This window comes from Augochlora pura, chromosome 7 (genome assembly GCF_028453695.1).
Source record: "Augochlora pura isolate Apur16 chromosome 7, APUR_v2.2.1, whole genome shotgun sequence".
Taxonomy (NCBI): domain Eukaryota; kingdom Metazoa; phylum Arthropoda; class Insecta; order Hymenoptera; family Halictidae; genus Augochlora; species Augochlora pura.
In genome coordinates this window covers 30,446,838-30,470,527 of record NC_135778.1, presented here as the reverse complement: position 1 = coordinate 30,470,527, position 23,690 = coordinate 30,446,838, and the positions used below count along the sequence as shown (strand labels likewise).

The 23,690-nt window shown below is 33.6% G+C and overlaps 1 protein-coding gene across 1 annotated transcript in view; it reads left to right on the top strand.

The window, feature by feature from the left end:
- Kcnq (KCNQ potassium channel) overlaps positions 1-23,690 on the top strand; it is a 168,012-nt gene that overhangs the window by 127,697 nt on the left and 16,625 nt on the right. The window contains exons 10-12 of the mRNA XM_078184615.1: positions 5,014-5,273; positions 13,489-13,581; positions 19,899-19,971. Of these exons, the coding sequence (XP_078040741.1) occupies positions 5,014-5,273; positions 13,489-13,581; positions 19,899-19,971 (426 nt within the window). The remainder of the gene's footprint in view (positions 1-5,013; positions 5,274-13,488; positions 13,582-19,898; positions 19,972-23,690) is intronic.

The window sequence follows — 23,690 nt, the reverse complement described above, 5'->3', positions numbered from 1 at the left end:
GGTTTGAGAGTCCGCGGCGAACCGTGGCAGCAGCCGCCGGCAGAAGAGAAGCAAGCCAGAATCATGCCGTCGCGACGGTGAATCCTGGTGTGCGCGTATGTGTCGTTGTTTTATTTTCGCATCAGCCTGTGAGCAAACATGCGGACGTTTGCATAGACACGCAGCCGGGAGACGTGGGAACTTACGCTCGTTCGCCGCCGTCCGGGCCATTCCGTTTTTTCGATTGTTTCTCTCGTTCTTCGATGGTATCGTACCTGCGTTTTTTTCGGAGTGGAGAATTTTTCGCAGTGATCTACCGCATACCACAATCGAGGACTTCGTTGATTATTAGTTATAGTTATGTAGAAGGTGTTGCCTTGGTCCGATTTATTGTAAGAATTATCGTTTAATTTTGTTTAATTGAGCAGTAGGCTCTAGATTATAAAACGTTTATGAGGAATGCGTGCAGGAAGCGCATTATTTTGTTGGGGTTGGTAGCTCAAGGATTGGAGGGTTTTGATAGCGAACGTGATGAGATTAGTAACTATAGCTTTTTTGATCAATAATTGTTAGTAATGTCTGCTATCCACACAGTGCTAGCATACAGATAAGTGTAGTCATATATCATAAGTGGTTAGCTACTTGATCATTGACCATTGCAAATCATACGTTGTTTCACTCACTATTCTCACTTAGGTCGTAGCGTACCAAAAATTTTAACCCTCTTAGTGCCGACCAAAAGAGTCATGTGTACCCGAATGAAATGTACAAAACTCGTTTGATGTGGTTTCGATCATGTTTTAGAAAGAAATTGCAAGAATATTGTAAAATCTGATAATTACCAAATTCAAAAAGGGAGAAGAAATAAGAAAAGAAATTGTTGTTTCGTAAAAATATTTTTTCAAGAGCAGCCAACAACGATATATCGTTCATCGGCACTAAGAGGGTTAAACGAGGAATACGTACCTATTGAGTAATGTTGGATGTCAAGCTGTAGCGACACATAATTATGTAAACATGTAATCACCAATTATCTTCGCAACAATCATACTTCTCCTAAATATTTTCCTAAATATTTCCATCTTACCTCCAGCCACCTAAAATTCTCACTTCCAAATATGTCATCCATGCCCCTTGATCCTCGAGTCATCTGTACCCTTTGAACTCCGAATTATCCTCGCCCTATCTCATCCCCACCACCGCTAACTTTTACCTTTAAAAAGAATTGTCAAACCATCCCGATCAGACAGGTTTCAATCGAATCCAGAGTAAACCACATCAAACTCACCGCGCTTCGGAAAACAATGCGATAAAACCTCTTTTAAACAAATACTATTGCATTCATTTCAACGATTCGGAATACAAAACAGTAATAAAATACTGCCATTAAAATATCAAAAAAGAAAAATACAAGTTATTCCCTTCCACTTTTAAAAAAAGTTATTCTGTTTTAAAAGCTGCCCGAACATTTTTGCGAACGACTACAATTATTCTCGACAGCCTGGAAATCGCAATTACCCGTCGACAGTTACATCGTTCGATTATCCCTGACGGAAAATGGCTGCGCTCCCATCGAGGCCAACGGTGCCAGCAAATACACCGGGAATCATAATTCCGCGCGCGCAGACAGCCACGCACAGAGGAACCTTTTTTCAGGCATCGTGAAATATAATCTCTTGAAATTCAATCGCCTTTCAATTCAACCGAATATCCAGAGCTCCCGATCGCTCGACGGGAGCAAGAGTCACCTGGGAAAGCTCTCGACGTCTCGTTCCGTCTCGTTCCGTTTCGTTCCGTTTCGTTCCGTCACGTTCCGTCACGTTCCGTCGCGTTCCGTCGCGTTCCGTCACGTAAGGTCGGTTTCGTTACAACGAATTCCCCGGATTTTACGATCCGTATACGTTTCGCGTGCTCGTCTAATATCTTCCTTTAAGCGCTTAATACGGTTAGCCCGGAGTATGACGTTAATACGAAGTTTATGTTAGCAGGCCCGACTAGTCGGTTTGAAAACTGATGCCTGACCCAGTTTCGACGTTCGTTCGTTCGTTCGTCCGCGCAACTCGTTTCGGCTTCGACGTAAGCAGACAGTACCTGCGTGCACATGAAAAAAAGGATCGCGGCTCGAGCCTTTGTTCCGCGGTCTTTCCGAACAAATAGATCTTCTTCTGTTTTTATTTAACACAGCACGCCGCTGTGTTGTTCGGGGCGCCGAGATATATTCCAGCGAAATTACCGGCGTTTTGATGTTTTCCTTTCAATTAATCCTTCGCTTCGCGTACAGGGTGTCTCGGCGAAACAACTGCCTTGTTCAACCCTTTCGCGACAAGCGCCGCATACATGCGACATCCACTCGACGACCTGTGGTTACGAACGCCGTATACGTGTATACGCGGTATCGAAATGATGTATATACAAGTGCCATCTGTAGTTGATTATTGTTTGTTGTCGGCTGAACGTTTTCTTTTGGTTTTATTGACGCATTGAATTAATCACTTCTTAAAGCTTCGCAAAATTTCTTAAGATTTCTTAATATTGTTCTTTATTGAAATGATATCAACACGTATTGGGTAATAAACTTCAAACATCGAAACGATCGCGAGTTTCGGTTCAGTGACGGTACTTCGGCGGACGGGCTTGCCGTAGTGAAAGGGTTAAACCGGACAGGACAAATTGGTTAATCCCTTGAGCGTTTATGTCGTATAGACAGAATGGTTTACGCCAACAAATAATCAATATGAGATAATACTATTTCATATATTCTAAAAGTTACGATTACGTATGATAAGGTGATCTTTTTCTAGTTTCATTTTAAAATTCAGATGATTTAAGAATCGTTGAACTTCATGCAATAAGAATATTGATAAGTCGTTTAGAGCAATAATGCTAAGTGTTAAAGTAATGGTTAAAAACAGCTAGATAGAACCATTTCATATACTTCAGAAGAAACTTGCGAGTTCAGTACTAAAAGATCACTCCTCAATCCCATGCAAAAAATCTTCTTGGCAGATTTGACATACTGTTGTTTCTTCCTTTGTATATTTTGACATCCTGATGTTTCCTTAGGGATCTTGTCATCCTGATTTTGACGTCCCAACGTCTTTTCAGCATATCGTAACGTTCCAATGTCTTTTTAGGAGACTTTTACACCCTATCGTCTTTTTAGCAGACCTTGAGATCCTAACGTCTTCTTAGTGGATCCTGCTGTCCTAACGGTATTTTTTAAAACAAATTTTGACGTTCTAACGTTTTTTAGTAGACTTTGACATCCTAACATTTTTTTGATAGACCTCGACGTTCGAACGTTTCTTCAGTAGACCTTGATGTTCTGACGTCTTCTTAGCAGACCTTCATATTCCAACATCTCTTTAACAGACCTTCACATCATAACATCTTCTTAGCAGACTTCGAGGTCCTATCTTTTTTTAAAAAACAAATCCGACGTCCTCTTATTGTTTTTTTAGCAAATCTTGACATCCTAACATCGTCTTAGCCGACCCTGTCGCAATAAAAGTACGGATTCATTACTTAGAACATTGCTACTGTCAAAAGAACAGTTAGAAGAAACCAAGAACTTTTCATACATAATTATCTTCGGCAAAGTCAATACGTTTGTAGTACTAAATATGTTTATTTGGTCTCAATCCAGCACTTCTAATTATCTAACATTTTCCTAGTTAAAGCTGCACATAAGAAAATACTGTGGACACTATCAAGGCAAAGATATCATCGAAATAATAATAAATCCTAGTACCATTTCATGCATTTTAAAAGTCACGAGTCTCACACTAGAAGATCATTTACCTACTTTCACACCTCATGATCTTCACGAGCTAAAGTCTTTTTAGCTCACCTTCTCTTAATAAAAATACTTCTTAATCGATTGGAACAAAGATACCATCAAAAGAGCAGGCAGGCGACGTCAAGAAAACATTCCAAGCTAAACCTTGTCGCAAGAAATATAGGGGTGTGCGGATACCCGAATTTTTGGGTTGGGTCGTGCCCCGAAAGTTAGTAGAACTCGAGTAGTCGAAATTGACGTCGGGTCGGATTGGGATCCTGAAAGTTTACAAAGTTCGAGCATTGCATCCCGAAAAACTGCAATATTCTATAAAAATAACTTGAGGTGCGCCGTACATTTAGAAACTTCTCAACGACAGTATATATGGTAAATGTTCCGGTTTTGTATATAAATTGATGATATATGGTGTCTCGAAAGTGTCTTACAATCAGGAAATTAGAAGTATCTAAAGTAATTAAAAGTAAATTTTTCCTTTAGAAAAATTTTCTGCGAGGCGTCGTTAACGAGCTATTAACGAAAAACATTGACCAACGAGAGACGTGCTCGCCTGACCATAAGCGTCTTGCGCCAGTCGAGCTCGTCTCTCATTGGTCAATGTTTTTCGTTAATAACTCGTTAACGACGCCTCGCAGAAAATTTTTCTACAGGAAAAAATTACTTTATATGACCTCAGGAACCTCTCATTTCCCGATTGCGAATAACTTTTGGAACACTCTGTATATTTTTTTCATTATACGCATCTAACATCATGTAAAATTCGGAGAGGTATATCATTTTACGCATAAAACTTTTCTTTTTCCACACGTGTTTAATTGTAACCGATTTCGATTGTTTCTAAAATTGGTAACCTATGCGATTTTCTGACTTCTTTTTTTTTTTATATAAATCACCATACAATTTGTCAGAATTCCAACTTGATTAAACTTCGCTTTCGGGTACCGAGCTTCACGAAGATTTGGGAGGCGACCCGACCCGAATCGAGACTCGAGTACCCGCACAGCTACGTACCATCGAGCAGTTTAGAGCAAAGACACCATCGAAAGCGCAGGTAGCAAAGGTTAAGGCGAGCGAATGAGATTGAGTTCCCGGTACCAGATGTGTCCGTCGGCGATGGTCGAAGTTTGTGGGGAGCTTTTCAGATGGATCCGTACTCGGAGCCGAGCAGGCGCTCGCTAGTAGGGATAGTGCATGTTGTGTTCGACGTGTGTTGTAATGGGAGGGCACCGGGGGTTCAGTCTCTGATGATCCAGGTGGCAAAGAAGGCGAGCGTGCTGAAGAGGAGGAAGTCGCGGAACCGGATGGACGTGCAACAGCAACAGCAACAGCAACAACAGTCGCTACCGCCGGTCACGATATCCGGCGGTGTCTCCAGCGGAGCTATTGGCGACGCCGGAGGCCAAAATGACAATCAACGGATGGAGAACGAGGGCGACGTTATCTTCTACATGGAGGAGCCGAAGGCTGGCACGCCCAACCGCGCCAGACGCGACAACCGGTGAGTCGGACATTGATTTCTCCCTTTCCGGTATGATCCCTGTTCGAGTAACGCCCGTAATGGACGTGTACGAACGGATCCTGCGGCCGAGAGCATCATTGATGATCATTGGCACCGCTTAGAGCAACAGTCACTAGAGCTGGTCTGTCATTGTCGCGTTTCGCGTTCCCAGTTTCTCTTTTTCTATATACCGGGTGTTCTACTGAAGTTCATGCAGCAAAAAATCTCAGTGACACGTTATTTACAAAGAACAAGATGGCGAACATTTTTTAGTATTTTATATGGAAATTCGAGTGTTGGTATTAGTTATTTGAGACGTTGACCTTTTCAAGGTCATCCTCTTTCACGGTAAATTTATATTTTTTTTTATTTCGCATTCTACTGAAAGAGTATTTCATTCTACAAAAAGACTGCGCAACTTTTGTTTGAAACATTTTACTGCGGGTTAAATGTTTGTTTACATATACAGCATGTGTTCCATTAAAAGTAATGCGAAGCAATAACTCCGTTATCATTAATGATAATTAAAAGTGTTAGGGAGACAAATCGTATGGCTGGAAAGGATTCGTTTTGTAGTCTAAATAATTATTTCTTGAAGGTTATGGTTTTTGAGATTTCAAGGTTATCGATATTAAGCGGGATCACTTATTTCTAGCATTATATCATGGTAGCTAAAATTAAGATGAATCCAATCATGTGTGTCATCATGACTTTTACGCGACCTTGAATACGAAAAATCCTAAGACACTTAGAAATGGAGACTAATAATGAAATAACTACAACAAAGAGATTAACAATAATGAATTTGAACTTAACCTTTAGAATTCCAAGACATTTAGAGTTTGTCGATCTCTTTGTTGTAATTATTTCATTATTCTTCGTCATTTCTAAATGTTTTAGGATGTTTCGTACTCAAGTTCACCGATAGGTCACGGCATTATAGATCATCGGATTCGTCTTGATATTAACTATCATAACATGAACTGTAGTAGCCTTGAAATCGGGAAAAATATGACCATTAAGAAATAATTATATACACCAGAAGTTATGTCCTTTCGAACCATACAATTTGTTCCTCTAATATTTATGAGCATCAGACACATGCAGGCTCAGACACTTTGGAGGTTATTTCGAGAGATGATTTTCTTATCTTTTTATCGCAAATGTATATTCTTCATTTCAATATTTTCTATGATATACAGGGTGTCCACTAAAAGTATTACAAAGCAATATCTTCTTTATTGTTAAATATTTATCATTAACGGTAAAGGTAACACGGCTTTGCAACACTTTTTATGGAATACTCTGCATATCTTGAAAAATATTGAAATAAAAAATATTCATTTACGTTAGAAAGATAACAAAATGATCTTGAAATTACCTTCAAAGTGGTTAAGCCTACAAAACTGGTAATACCATTTGAATCCCTACTTAAAATACTAAAAGATGTAATGTTAGCTTGTTTGTTTCTTATTACGGATCTACGAGATTTTTTACAGTATCGACAACCTGTATATCTCCGATGTGCTTTGCAATTTGTCCAGTGAGGACATTTTTTAAACTTGACAGTATTTCAAGGGAGAATCCCTTGTAAATTCGTTACAAAGATTTTTTTGTAAACGTTTAAATTTGTGGTATTAAAAGTAAAAGAAGAAACGAATCTTCAGTTTCTCAGTGGATTGATAATAGGTCGGAAGTAAAATGGAAAATAAGTTGCAAAACTAGAGTCCTGAAATTTTAAAGTGATTCCAGTTTTATTGCTGCCTCTATTATATTCATTTATTTATCGTTGTATTTTTAATAAAAGCATGTTTATCGCAACTTTTAATAAAAGCATGTTTCTACCTTTACTATTTATTACTTCTCCATTCCACTACTCTTTTGCTATAATTACTGAACTATTTCTAAATATTATAGAATATGTAATAATAACTTTTTCTAGAATTTATATCTTCAAAATTCTATTTTGATTTCTCATTCTATTTAATCCGCCACGTATATAAGCTATTTACCCCACCATGTTTACTGGTACACAAAAATGCTTTGGAAATTAGCAAAAGCATATTCTCCTCACCCTCGATGACACACTATTATAAACCTAAGACTGATCGTCGAAAAATATGAGTCATGAGCCTCGCCATATGACTATTGCTCTAGGAAGCACGGTTGCCGAATTATCAGCTGATTTTTGCTCGTCGCCCGCCGAAAACAGCACTTGCAAGCAAAACGTTGAACCTGCACTATACTACCCCTGGCAAAAAGTATTCAAACAAACTTTATTCTTTAGGTTTATGCGATTGCTGCACTAATCACTTACTGGGTGTCTTGGAAAGTAATGTCGTCGTTCAATTAGAACGTTTCGAATGGCGAATAACGTACTCTGACTATCTTGTTACTTCGTTCTTAACACATATTCGTCCACATGACGAAAATTCGTCATTTCCCGAACAATCACCAACAGCCAAATGATGAAAACTCGTCATTTGTATATTACAGAAAATAATTCATTCTTGTTCCCTTAATTCTAAATAAATTAAATTTTAATGTTTACCAAACAGAGATAATTCCAATAAAACACTGATTTTAGCTTCAGTTGCGTCGCATAACAGTGCAAACGTAAACAAAAACAAAGTAAAAGCGTGTCATTGTCTGTAGAAGAATTTTATTCAAAGTTTAAGCGCTTGGGAGTTCACATAATATATATATATATATATATAAATTATATAACTTCAGAAAGCAAAAAGAAAGGATTACAAAATTATATATAAAGATAAATTTGTTTGATATCATTTTCTAAAGATTCACTGAAAAATATATGACTTTTTACAAATTACGCACATAGGGTGTCTTTGAAACAATGTATAAAGTATTTCAAACAAAATATTCTAAAATATATTATACAACTCTACTAATGAATAGATAAGTTCGCACGTATTGTAACACATGAGGTAACACATTGGAAATAAGCAATTTGTGGTATTGTTGTATATATCTAGTATCTTTTGAGAGATTATAATCATTACTTATTGTTAATAAATAACAATTACTGATAGCTACATATAATGCTGTCCCAGAAATTTGTACATGTCTTTGCTTTTTTTTCTAATTTTATCTTTTCGCATTTCAAAACTGGTGTTGAATGCTGTAATTTAGTAGTGTCGAATAGATTATGATGAAGTAACAATATAATTTCGTTCTACATACATATAAGAACATTTTATAACGTCATTTTAAAAAGAAAAATTTATGTATAAAGACAAATTTGTTTTACATCATTTTCCAAAATTTCACTGAAAAATATATAATTTATAACGAGTATCACTGTTTTTATACATACTATATCGTTTCTACATATGGTGTCAGAAAATGCTGCCATTTTGTGAATCGAGGTGCAAAAGATTACCGGACAAATATGTGTTAATCCAGAACATAAATAGTATATTTCAATAGATTATTTAATTAATGTTGTCTTATATACGGTTCTTATTTAAAAAGTTATTTATTTATTTATTTAAAAATGATTTTCATCTTGGACTGAAATTTCGATTACATGTAACTTGTACAAATATTTGGAGAAGAAAAGTGTTATTTAAATTGCATTATATCATTTTAACATTATTGTATATTATAATATGCACAATAAATTACAAGCTCGCAATATTGACAAATTAGCATACTATTGAACTGTAAATGATCTACGTATAATAATTGCTAGTAGAGACTCCATACATTAAATAATCTTACGCAATAATAGCACAAATGTTTGTATCTAAGAAATAGAAACATGGAATATGGAAACTCAATGACAACAAAATTATATAGGAATATATTTAACACGCGGGAAAAAGTTTATTTAAAACTGACATTACTTTCACGAAAATCTAATATAAATATTATAGACTGAAGATATTCTCATATGTGTACATATCAATAGAACTTACATATTAACAAGGCAACATTATAAGATAGTACAAACAAACGTAATAAACAATTTTGTACATACATTAAATGTGGAATAATGTTTATATTTCATTTAGTCATTTTAAATCGCATCTACCTTGCTAGTGGCAATTAGCAATCCTATGATAGTTGTACAATTAATCCATAAATAGCTGTAGAACTAATTTAAGCTATAAAATTGTGTTAAATATTGCAAACTGTTCATTGTTTCTCCATTTATCCATTTGTAAAAAGAATCACAGAAAATTTAGAAAATTATACAAAAACCTAGAAATGTTCACTTCTTAAATAATCATTGTCAAAGGCAATTATCATCGTAGAAACTTTCTTCCACGTTTGCATAGGTTTAAACACTTTCACCAACCACTGCCTCGCATTCTCATCTTCTATATTGCAATCAAACACTAGTTTCTAGTTACAATATAACATTAATTGTCTACCAATATAAACAAATAAAGACAATTTTACTTCTCCGTTGACACTTTATCCAAACATAAATAAAAGCTACCGTGTGATTTCTTGTTTTATTAGTCGCATAAATATTTTTTGGAAAACGATAGGCGAATAACTATTTTTAGGAACGTTTAAGCTGATTGATTAAATACTGTTTGCCAGGCGTAGTATTGCTGTTCTTTCACCAGGTTAACATAAGATAAACAGCTGTTTCAATTTTTGGTTCTATCCTGAATTAAGGCAGTAATGTTATTAAAGTGAAGGAACGACGTGTTTCTTGTAATACGAATATTAATTTACTCAAAATAATATTCAGGATAATATTAATTATCTTATAATATAAGTTAACTGAATATTAATTATTTTCCTCAAAGATTTCAATACAGATTAATATATCTATAAGTATATCGATTGAATTGCCATTATGGAGTGTACGAGTAACAACGAATTATTTTTCTAAAATATTTAGTACGAGCGAAATAATTAATAGTTCATGTTTTGCGATTGCTGATAACCCTTACACTTTCTAAGCTCAGTGACCCAATTTTAAGGGTTGACCAACCCTTATTGATAAATTGAGGGACACCATATGCGAAGTTAATAAATTCAAATTTCTCACAATGGGAAAGAAATTCAGCCAGTATCGATATTTGTTTCTTTATAACAATTTTATTTATAACAATTTGATTGTGTTAATGATTTATCAATGTTATCGTTACTGGCGCAATACATACAATTTCAACAGTATATTGTTTTAATGGAGGCTCGGTGCTAATAACAGAGGAAAATGAATTTTGGTTCAAATTGACCCAATTTCCGTGCTCGGGGTTAGAATGGATTAATGAACCCTGCAAATCGAGCTGGCTCGACTGTTAAATTATTTGAAGAGACACTAATAAGTTCCATCGTGGAATTTCTATCTTCTCGTTTATCGTTTTATGAAAGTATAGTGTGGTCAATGAATTTTTAAGAGTTTTTTTTAAATTTCCAACAATCTTTAAAAAATTTTACAAATTTTCATCTTTCTTAATTTGACATGTAATAATGTGTCAATAATCGAAAAACACAAAAAAATAGTAAAAGTGTAATTTTCTCTTATTGATTTTGTATAGATTAAAGAAGGTGAGGTTCTTAAATTAAAAATGTTATTCTTATGATCATACTTCTTTTCTAATCGGACTAATTGTTTAAAAGGAATAAATCGTTTTTGTTGAAAATCTGATTTTGCATCGATAAAGATACATTAGAACAATTTCAATACAAATATGAAAATTGTTGTAATTAGAAGTATGTGGTCGTAAAATCATTCAAAGCGTTAAAGACTATGTAAATTTAAAATCAATAAGGTTGAAAAATAGATTGCATCTACTTTGAGAAATATTGTTTAATTGAGTAATAAAATACGCATTTCTAGAAAGATTATGACGTATAATAATATTTAGAAATATTTTTGAAACAATTTGAATTGATAATTATTATTAATTTGTAATATTCATAAAAATTTGTATTCTTTGAGAGTTAGTACGAACAGTTGAGTGAATAATAATTTTTTTTATGTATTTTGCTCAATTTTACGTATCAATCCAATCTGCTTTAGGTTAAATTTTAATATCTATAATATGTTACTTAATATATAAATTAATACATAGATATATGAAGTATATTAAGTAGAGAATATATTAGAGATATTAATTTATATTATATTATATTATATTTCTAATATATTCTGTACCTAGTAGGAAATGTATGAAGGATTCTTATTCAAATTTTTCACGCAATGATAATTTTGGTTTTGATAGGTTTGGTTTATTGCGAACTTATTGACCACCCTATGTACTTTATTATGTACTAATGGTTAAAAGATATTTTACAAAACATGGAAGATAATTCATAAATGACAGTTACATGTATCTGACCTTTTTAAGTAGCCTATTGGTAACACCGTTTCGATTACATCACAAGAGCCAGAGTTATGGTGATCTTAAAAATGTCGTTCTGTAATGACATGACACAAACGAATTGTCGAATCGAATGTTTCTATCAAAAATCATTGATACGTCTATCAAACGTCTGTGATAAAATTTCTGTGTACAGACGTACGACGGCAAATAATTTTATGGAAAGAGGTTACACGTCAAGAGACGTAACGTTCGAGAATAATTTTTGATAATTTAAATTTAGTTGAAATACACGCATATTCCCCATTTTCCTATTCGATTTCGTTGATCGCTCTAGAGAAAACACCAACGGCCGAGATCGATAACTAAAGAGAAGGGAAACGTCATAATTTAAAGAATGATGTGGCTTTGTTTATTCGTATTTCAAAGATACATAAGTAGTGATAGCAATACTGCAGTAGTTGCAGTATCTTTCATTTCGCGAAATTAACGTAGTCCAATTAAGCAGTCGAGGAATACTATTCCATTTATCTTTCTGAAATTGTGTTGCCATAACATTATTTTCATAGTTACAACGATAAGAATTTTCTTGATTTCAGCCATATCTTTAAAAGAGGGAAAAAATCGTTTATTTATTGTGTGCTTATATTTAGTGGAATAATGTATTGAATATTAAATATTGTCACATGTGGACGATTTTTCACAGAAAGATGGATCAAAACTAACCTCTAAATTAAAATATTTGAATTATTTGATTTATAGGTACAGTCAGTGCAAAGAATATCAGCGCACCTTCTAAAGCAAAATAACTTCTTTATAATTCGGGCAAGCGATTTAAATTTTTTGAGACGTTAGAGGGACTAATGTACCAGACAATGACTAAAAATTTGTTTAAATATAATAATAATTGCAATTAGTTGGAATAATAGAAATGTTGAAAAGCAGTGCTTTTTCCCCTCTTCTATTTGGACATAGAAATAAAATTTAAAATGTATACGTACGTACGTTGAAAACTCCATCGAAATTGATTTACTTGTAAACAATTAAAGATCGCATAAATCGCAGTTTTGCCACAACTTTTGACATTTATATTTTCGTTATAGGCTCCGACTAAGAATGACAAAGGAAAATTTTCTTATTTTGTTTTATCATTCCGAGTAACAGCAAAATAAAAAAAGAAAGCATTTTAGTCATTTTCTAGTAATCTAGTCCCTCTATCATTTAAAAAAACTTCAATTTACTTAGTCGAATTTTAAGGAAGATTTATTTTATATTATGTATTTTATATTATATGTTTTATATTATGTATATTATAACGTGAATTCTAAGAAAGTTATGTAAATGTGTGCTAACACTTTTGTAGGCCACTGTACCTACCACAGGCCTATCCTTCTTGGAGCTTATAACATGAGAACATTTTTCAAATATCAACACATTGTTCGATAGATTCCAAAGCCATTACGATGGGCTTTGATTGTCCCTTAGCGTTAACGTTAACATCTGGTTAGAAATGAATGTTCGCCGGATTCCAAGCGATATCGATTTCTGTCGATAAAATAATAAAAATCAATCACTTGTGCGTCGCATCGCGGACGCATTACCGTGGCGGCAGTCGAGTTCTCGTTAAATTCGTTAATTACCGCGCAATCGGCGGAAAGTCGCGATTGTCGATTACTTTAGCCGAGACGCGTTGAACACAGCGCGTGAACCTTCGGGGGAGGGAGGGGGGGGGGGGGGGCGGAAAACCTCTGGAAATTTCGCCGGGAAATAATAGTCGGCCGGGTAAACTTGGGCTGACAGGAAACGTCAGCCGGCTGAAGAGCACTTTCTCTAGAGCGGCTTTGAACATCGTAGGAACTGGTTGTTGAGTTTGGTAGTGTGAGTAGCGTGTTTCCGGTTGGCAGGGGAAGCCTCTTCACCTCGCAGACGAGCTCCGTCACGGAGGCGACCAGTGACGAAATTGACATTGATATCGAGGAGCCTCAGAGGGTCACCACGTAAGTAGACATTTCCCTATCTAACGTTCTCACCGGGGAATTCTCCGGGCGTCTCGGAATGGGGCTGGTAAATAAGAGATTAGGGGCGGCCACCCGTGTAACAGCTTCTTCGGGAGATTGAATTCTTTTGCGGGAATTGATAATGGTTTATTTTATAGTCGGTACATTTTTGGTCGAATATGAATTATTTATGATGCGCTACTTACTCGGGGAGTAAGTAATAAGGAGTTAAGTGAGTTAAAAGTAAACGAATACTTAACTGAGCAGGAAGCAAATGAATTCTTATATTAGTAAATAGAAAATGAATATTTGAAGAGTAAATAGTAAACTAGTACTTAAATGAGTTAAAGAGAAATAAATAGTGAGCAAGAAGCAAATAAATTCTTAAATGAGTAAATAGAAAATGAGTACTTAAATAAGTAAAAAGTAGATTGATAAGTAGGAAGTAAATAAATATATAAGTAAATGAATGTTTCTTTGAGTAAAAAATAAATTAATACTTAAATTAGTAGAAAGTAAATAGATACATAAAAGAGTAGAAAGTAAATAAATACATGAAAGAATAAAAAGTAACTAAATACTGAAAGAGTAAATAGAAAATAAAGAGTTAAATAGAATCAATCAATACACCAGTAGTAAGTAAGAATAGTAACTAAATAACATTAGCAAATACATGAAAAAGAAATAAATTGTTTTTGTATATCGTCAATTAATATCTAATATAATGATTATAAAGTTCACTTGATGTTTGAACAAATCTCGACTCGAGGAAATAGGAACACAAATCACTAATAATAATTAGTATGTAATAAAAATATATACACAGAACTGTTTTTATACAAATTTCTTAAAAATAAACAAAAATGTTCGATATGTATGATTGCATGAAAAAAGGCAATTTGTTAATACATTCGATTAAAATTAAAAAAATATATTTACGTAATTTATTAAAATGCGTGTGACGTTCTATTTTTGTCTGCGTTCTCCAACATTAATAGTTAACTGAGTATACAAAAAAGTTTGTAACTCGTAATGAGGAAATATTTATTTTTCTATGTATTATAAATTTACAACGAGTCAAATAACGATGAAGAATACAATGATCTGTTCGATCATGAAGGTAAAACAACAAAGAAAGATGTCTCTGCAATATTGTATCTAAAAATGAAATTTGCAATATTGTATCTAAAAATGATAAATCATGGTATATTTACCAGGTATACATATTTATAAGTATGGTCGAAAAGGGTTAAAAGTACTTCGTGATATTGATCGAACGCTATCAATCATTTTTACCGCGTACAACCTTATCGTATCCGCTATTGAACAGTGCGAATTTTCGACATACCTTCCTTTGAAAAACGTTCGTATTTCCAGCAGTTCGATCTTTCGAAAGTTATTCCAATCTTGATTGCATTCCGCTGTAATTGTTTACAGTCTGGCTAAATGGTTTAACAGGAACCTCGAACAAATTTGAAAATCCCGACAATGATACATTACCACTTTTTGCAAACAGTATTTAATCACACATGCGATACAGTTTAAATTAAATTCATAACGCATTAACTGCATGTCTATTGAGTTGTAATAGTTAGAAACGACTCACGAATTAGGATGGAAGTATTGTGTATAAACAGTCATCGTAACGTTTTAGTGAATTATTATTGCACGCATGAATACTTCTTTTATATATTGGATTGGCAACTAAATGATTGCGCATTTTTCAATAGATGATCTTAGCACATTCTTTTATTTTTGTCAACGTGTTCGAAGCACCTGACCTATATTGTATATCTGTTATTTGGACTTCCACCTTTAATCCAGTAAAAATATTGCCTCGATTAATTATTTAGTTTCGCTTTTATCCCAGTTTAAAAATGAAAGAACAAGACGCGCAGTTCAAACATATTTTATTATATTATTTCCGAGAAGGCAAGAATCTATCGCAAGCACACAAGAAGTGATGTGCCTTATATGGGAAGCCTTGAAAGAAAGACACCGTCACAATTGGATAAAGTTATATTTTTAAGCAAATACTATGAATTTTTCTTCTTATTTAAAATTCGCAATCACGTAGTTGTCAATCCAATACTATGTTATGCACAGGGTGTCATCAAATTAAACTGTACATGTCGGAACCAGCAGAACGTTATTCTTTCTCGTTAGTATCGCGAATATCGACATATGTATACAGGGTGTCCTAAACTTACTTCCAAAAAATGAGAGGTTCCTGAACTAATTTGAAAGATCAGGGACATGAAAATCGCTTTTGGGATAAGATTGGATATAATTCGTAGTATACTGGGTGTTCAGAAAATTACTCCAAAATTTGGAAGGAAGGAATTCCCGAGCTCATGTGAAGTAACTTTCTCCTTAGTACAAATGTAATCTGCGGCTTTGTTTACGAGTTATTAACGAAAAGCAGTAACCAATGAGAGACGAGATCAGCTGACGAGGTCCAGCCGAATTTGCCTTTCATTGGTCAATATTTTTTGTTATTATCTAGTAAACAAAGCTGTGGATTGCTAAGGAAAAAATTACTTCAAATTACCTATGGAACATGCTTTGGACTTTTGGGACACTCTGTATAAATAACTTATCAAAGAGTTGACCCTGGCCTTAAAAATTCAAACTAAAAAATCGAGAAAATTCTCTTACTGCATTCTATCGTACTCATCGCTAGAATCAACTATGTAAAATTTGTAGTTAGGTACATTTCTGTAAATATATATAATAATTTGTTTAACAAAAAACTATTTACGATTTTCGACTTTGTATATTAAAGATCAAGGTCAATTTTGTGGCGAGTTATTTCTGTCAGTATCTAAAAACCCAAAATCATGTAGAATCATGTCATACGTATTCATACATATCGCACAAGTAAATAAAAATTTAATGGACAGTGTAATATGTTAAAAAATTAAAGAGCGTGTGACCTAGAAATCGAACTGAAAAAACTGAATGCATACCGTTCGATTTTATTCCGTTTAATTAAAATACATTGGGATCGATATTTGTCGAGATTTTTACAACGCTCTCTGCTGTTTTTTGCAAGAATGTTTGTTTACCTTTCCCTTATGAATGCACTTTTCACAAATTCCATTAACCTGTATTTTATATTTAAAGCTGTTCTTCTCAAAAATGTATTTTCACTTCTCTATATAAATTCACATTCATCAGACTATTAATGTTCTAAGCTCTCTAATGTTCTCTAATGTTCTCTGCAACATATAATTTTTCCTCTTTTTTTTTATAAATACACGTTTAAAAAATCTTACGAAACTATTTGGATTTTGTATTGTTCTTTTTAAAACTGCATACTTATTTTACTAATTTTTACTGTAAGAAAAATTTATTTTCTCTTTATTATGTTCTATTTAAATAATGTGCTATTTTTCGCAAAAACATATTTTTACTCCTCCTTTTCGTTAACTATACCTGCTGTGCCGCTGGTAAAAATAATTAGCGAATTTTATGCATTTATAACGAAATAATAAGCAACTAAAATACAAAAGAGTAACGGCTTTCGAATAATTTATTATAAGACCCTGCTATTATTATCAATTTATTGAAACTATGAACACCCTAATTACACGAGAATTTATTAGCAAACGCTTTAATAACATTATTACATAAACAAAGGAAATGAATATGAAAGAGAATATGTATATATATGAATTATAGTACCGTGAACAATCAACAATTTAACAAATTCTTTACCACATTTTGAATTTATTTCTAAAAATGACTTCAAAATTGACGTTCAAAATGTTCATCATTCACATAGATTCACAGTCCGTTAATAATGATACTGTCGTATTTAATCAAGAATTTTCCCTTATCTAAATTTAATTTTTTAACAATTAGGTAACTGGGTGCAGTGTTATAAGTAAAATGTTTTTTGAACTTTTTTTTCTGTAACTGAAGCTGAATAATTTACTGTAGATGCAGTATTGCAAAAAGAAAGTTTTTTCTTCTGATTCTATTTCTTGTAAATATTTCATTGCATATAGATTTGCAGGCTATTGCCTGCATCAATATTGTATTCTCGGAAAACATTCTAAACCGTTCAAATTTGATATTTAAACTAATAAATAAGTAAATGAAGTATTAAAATGAAGGATTCAATTTTGATCTTATATTTGTTTCTTGCAATCGACGCAGAAAATGTATACTCTGCATGTAGATTGGCAGTCTACTAACAATATTAGTACTATATACGGCAGGTGGAGTATCGAGGAGCCATTCAATTTCACCTTATCGCTTTCGCTCCTATCTCCGATCGGTTCGGCGATACCGTCCGCCCCAGTTAAAGCGAATTCACCAAGAATATTGTAAACATCGAATATTAATTAAATGTATCCCAGAGAATTGTTATTCCTGAAATGGAAACATTTCCATTGAATGCACTCCGAAGTACATTTCCTTCCGCAGTGACACTATTACTACCACGTTTTTATATTTCTGCTACGTTTCTCGATTCCGTTCCAATTCGTCGAAGTTTATCGATAAATTCTTCAACGAGACACCGATTATTTAAATGCTTGCAATGATCCATATTAATGGTTTCAATAGAAATCATATTTATTGTTCGTATCTAAATTATTTGAAATTTAAAACAAAAAGAATTCTGAGACAACATTTCTATCTTTTTAAACGGAATAATATTTTCTGTGAGATATAACCTTTAATTTGGTGCGCCGTGATTAGAAAGAAAAAAAATTTGAATTATCTACGTTTTTCGGCAAAGTGAATAACCTCTATGCAAAGAAGTAAACAAATTAAAAGTGTCTAAGAATATTATATATGTATATCATATCATTAACGTTAGAAAACAATTTATATAGAGCTTGCGTTCGTTGCAACTGATATAAACAATTTTTATTTTGCATAATTATGTATGTAAGTACTTTGCGTAAGTATTTATTGCACATGAAGAGGGATTTTATTTTTATTTATTAGACATCAGTAGGATGTTCAATGATCAACAGGATACAAGTACAATAAGATAACGCAAATGAACAAAGTGAACATGCATGGAAAACAATTTTATTTTTAATTATTTCCGCGTTACTTTTACAACTGCAGTACCAGTAGATAGCTGAAATTGTTCCAATTAAAATCAGTCCAAACACGATGTAAATCAAACTTAGTACATCGAGGAGCTTCTAATTGTACAGGGTGTTCAAATCATTTTAAATTAGATCATTTTGGCAACTTGGAAACTTTTGTACATACAAGTACATCTATTTACCTTTGAAATAATTCAATGTAATAATTATTCATGAAAAGTATAATTTAAAAAATATCTATGGTGTGCAAGTTACGTGCTCTCCACGTAGATTATTTATGAATTAAACCGAAGTAGTTAAAATTAATTCGATGTATGTCGTGTTTGGAGTCGTTTTAATCAGAATAATCTCAGCTATCCATTGATCTTATAATTATAAAGGAAATTACTTTGTTTAATTAGAAAGGAGAATTACTGAAATCGAAATTCTCTTCATCGTTAGTCACAGTGTCCTTTTAAATACCAAACCTTGTCTGTCGCTTGCGGAAAAGGTGTAATTATCTTTTAAGTGGATCACCCTGAGTACAATGTTGGATATTCCAATAATTTCGCAACCATAATATACGGTGTCCCGTTGCACTCGAGAAAGTGTGACTCCTGAGATGATCCGAAGCAACTTTTTCCTTTGCGAGAATGTTCTATAACGCTTTGTTAACGAGTTACTAACGTAAAACACGGATCAATCAGAGGACGAGTACAGTGTAAGAATTCTGTCGCGCGATGGACACGGCAGTGGCTGAGAAGCTGTGCCTCCAGTCGAACTCGTTCTCCGATTGGTCCGCATTTTTCATTAATAATCCGTTAACGAAGCCACGAAGAATATTTTCGGAAAGAGAAAAGTTATTTGAAATCGCATAATGAATTATCTCCTGCCACATGCAACGGAAGTTCTCGGACACCCGGTACATTTGTTAGGGAACCAGTGACGCAATAACGGAGCAACATCTCACATTTCAACGGGACCCGAATGCATCACCACGTAGTAATACGTATCCGAAGTGAACGTAACGATAAATCCGGCCACGTCGGCCACCAAACCACTGCACTGCGATTGTTCGCGTAGATTCGTTCTTCCTCCTACGCTGGCAGATCATAAGAGACTTAACCAATGCTATTCGCTCCCTTCGATGCAGCTCGCCTGATATTAATTTATCAGTTGACAGTTCGAACAGGCTAGACGCGTCCCACGACTGCTTAATTCTGTAACGATAACCCTCGGAGGACTTAAAGGAAAATTTGCATACAGTCTGTCGCAGAAGTCTGGATACGCCTGTCGAATCATCGAAAGATTCAAACAAGAAATAGCGTTACAACAAGGATGACATCACACAGATTTTCTACTGGGTGTCCATGGCAAATGCCGTGGGATGTATTAGGAAAAAGGGAAAATTCTGTCGTTTTCGAACACGTACACTTTTATGCGTTATCGATCCTTGGTAAGAATTTTCATCCGATTGAAACCAGTTTAAACAGTTAGATTAATATGTGATTGATGATTTATACACGTTTCTTCGTATTTTAGTCAGTTTTTTTAAACTTGTAGAACGGATAACATGAATGAAGAAAAAGTGCACTTAAGACATTGTATGTCGTATGAATTCCAAGAAGGGAATAACGCGATGGAGGCAAAAAAGGACTCATGTGTCGTGTTTGGAGAGGACGCAATAATAGCTCGAACATGCCAAAAGATAGTTTGAGAAATTTCGTTCGGGTGACAATTTTTAATCAACATTCTCAACAAGATTATGACAACTTTTAATCAACATTTTCAACAAAATTATGACAACTTTTAATCAACATTTTCAACAAAATTATGACAACTTTTTATTGACATTTTCAACAAAATTATGTAAATTTTTGATAAATATTTTCAACAAAATTATGTAAATTTTTGATAAATATTTTTAACGAAATTGTAAAAATTTCGTGAAACAGTATAAAATAAATTAAAATAAAATATACTCGACTAGATTAATGAAGAATGATGGGAATTAATGGACACTTTACATTACGTTTAATTGTAAATGATAGTATCTTACTCTTCTACGTAATTAATGTTTTTAGTAAATTTCGTACACGCGCGTCCGATTGAAAACTTCTAACCACGGACGGTAGATCGAAAGTACACGACGCGAAAGTTACGAAAATGCAGATTGAAGGAGCTGTCGCAATCCTTTATCGCTGTTTCCCAGTGTTAAAAACTTTCCGACAATCTAATGCGGCGTTTTTATGGAAAATCCAACTGGTCCACGGTAAAGTAAACAGAGAAAGAGATTCGAAACTCCCAAGATACTTCTTCGGCAGCTGCATTCATAAGTTTTAAACGTTTCCCTGTTCCGTACCTCGAAGGATGCACAACCCCGACGGACAATAAAAACACAACATTAACCCAGAAAACTCGGGGACTACTATTTTTACGAGTCGTGGTTTATACACGTCAGTGTGCCACTTTAAATAGGATTAGTTAGCCGACCATCACCCGTTCCCAGGCGTTGAAAAAACTTCCGCAAAAATCATTCGAAACCCTCGAGATCACTGCACTCTCGACCCTCCGTGTCCCAAAGGTGTCTTAAAACGCCATTTTACTAAAACGTACCGCATTATCTGCATCGCCTGCAAAACATGTATACATAGAGTGTTCCATTAACTACTTGCTCACATTTTTTTAAATGCGTCCGTTAATCTAACAAAAAATGGTTTCCAATAAAAGTTGTTCGATTTTCTACCGGGTATACGATAAAATATTAAATTAGAAGAGATTATTGGTTATTTTTTAAATAAAAAGTCGGAATCGTAAAAGAATATATCCTCTATACAATAAATACACATAAATATATATAAGATAATACACATATTCATACAAAAATGCAAACATACATATATGTAGTTAATACAGTTGAAATCAATTAACTTAGAAGATCGTGCTGTAGCAGGTCGTCGACTTTGTCATTTTTGAAAAATGATATTCGTATGTGTGATCACGTGTCATCATGTTTGATCAACGACTTCGAAACATGAAGATGATGTAACTATATTAATAAAACATCAATCTTAATGTTGAGTCAATAGACTGTGGATTTTTATGGATTTATCGTATATGCAGATTTTTAACATGAAAATGAAGGTAAATATTAAACCATAGCGCTTGAAGTCATTTTCATTATATTTTATATACAGGGTGGTCCACCTAAGTACGGCCACCTAAATATCTCCTCTAATTACGGAGGTACATACAAAATTTTTTTTTGCTATTTCAATGGTTTGGAAAAAACTATCATACTGCAAAAAAAATCTTTTTCTAAAGTAATTTTTTTCGAAGTTTTCAAGGTCGTCGATGTTTTTTTTGCTTATAATTGTATAACTTTTTTTTATTGAATTGTGTAACTTATGTAAAAATACATTCAGATATGTACATTGTATGACCTTGAAATGACCTTCAAAATCAAAAATTATATAGCAACGACAAATTTTTCTCTATCGAGATTTTATCGATGATGATGTCATTCGGGAATCTGTAAGTATGACAAAAGGTGCGTAAATAAATTTTGCAGACCCTCTGAAATGAAACAGCATATTTATTTATATTATATCAAACACACGAACGTGTTTAAGCATTCAAACATATTATCAGAAAAGGAATATTTTTCAACGCTAAATATTTAACTTTGCGAATTCTTCCTGCATTTGAAATCGATTAGAGTACTGGGGATGCCGGCCAGCATACTAGGTGTGCAATTTTCAACAAAGTGGAGTTATTATGTAGCTAGAAATAGATTAAACCATTGGCTCGTGTGCAAGGTCGTTCGTTCGAAGGCACGAGACACAGATTAAACCATTCCAGAACTGTAAAGAGAGAAGTAACATTTAGAAACGAATTTTTATATTTTTGTGAACGACATAGTTGCCGACCTATCGTCTTCAACTTTTTATAAAAAAAATTTGCAACTTCTTCGTTCAGCGATTTTATATATATTTGTTACTTTGATATCTTTCAACAATATTTATAAATTTTTGAAAAAAGTCAAAAGTATCGTTGTATCCTTATATGCAATCAAAAAGATACTCTCATGGTTACGACGATTCTGCCAGTTTGTTTGTCTGAAATATAAAAACCCAACCTTAGAAAGAGAAGAAAAAACTGGCAACGTTTTTAAACTGAGATATCGATATTTATTGTCTCGTTATTAACGTTAGCAGGCGAAAAGAATAGGAAAAATAATAATATCAATTGTGGTGCAGACTATAACGTCTCGTGTACTGAAGAAACACGCTAAATGTGAACGAAATCAATCCTGTAAGCGATTTTCACTTTTTGTCAACAGAATTCTATTATACAGCCGCATCGCGCAACAGAAAAAGATCTATAAAACTGTTCGATGCAATCCGAAACACAAAAACATTTTAGATTCTTGCAATACAACAAATAAATCAGAAACTCTTTCAATCTCAGGATATTTTGTGCTGTTCTTTGAACTTGAAGTTCAAGATAATTGAGCTTTACCTAAAAAATGATCGATATTCCTTATTTATTGTATAATATATACGTATACATAAGCATATAATAATTGGACAATATATATCACAATAATTATAAATGTATTAACAATTATAATACAATGTAATAACGATTATAAATATATTACAGGAATTAAAAATGAGGAAAAAGTATTATATGAACATAGATTTTTAAACGCTTTGTTAAAAGGCTATGACAAAATCCAAAATGATAACGGACTGGTTTCTCGATAACTAAATATTAGAGTAAATAAATCTAAATATTAGAGTTTATGGAAACATGCGAAACAAATAGCGGCAACATGATAGTATATATCATATCTAGTTAACACCATTTTTACCAGTAAAATTAATGTAACGTGACGTAACATAAGTTAACATCTTTCAACGATTTTCAATAGAAATTACTTTTTATGTTTTATGTTTTCTATGTAATCATTAGATTATCGAGCTTTATGTAAAATAAAATTTCTTTGCATCCATTGTAGGACATAGAAATGAATCATACGTTCTTTTTCTCCTG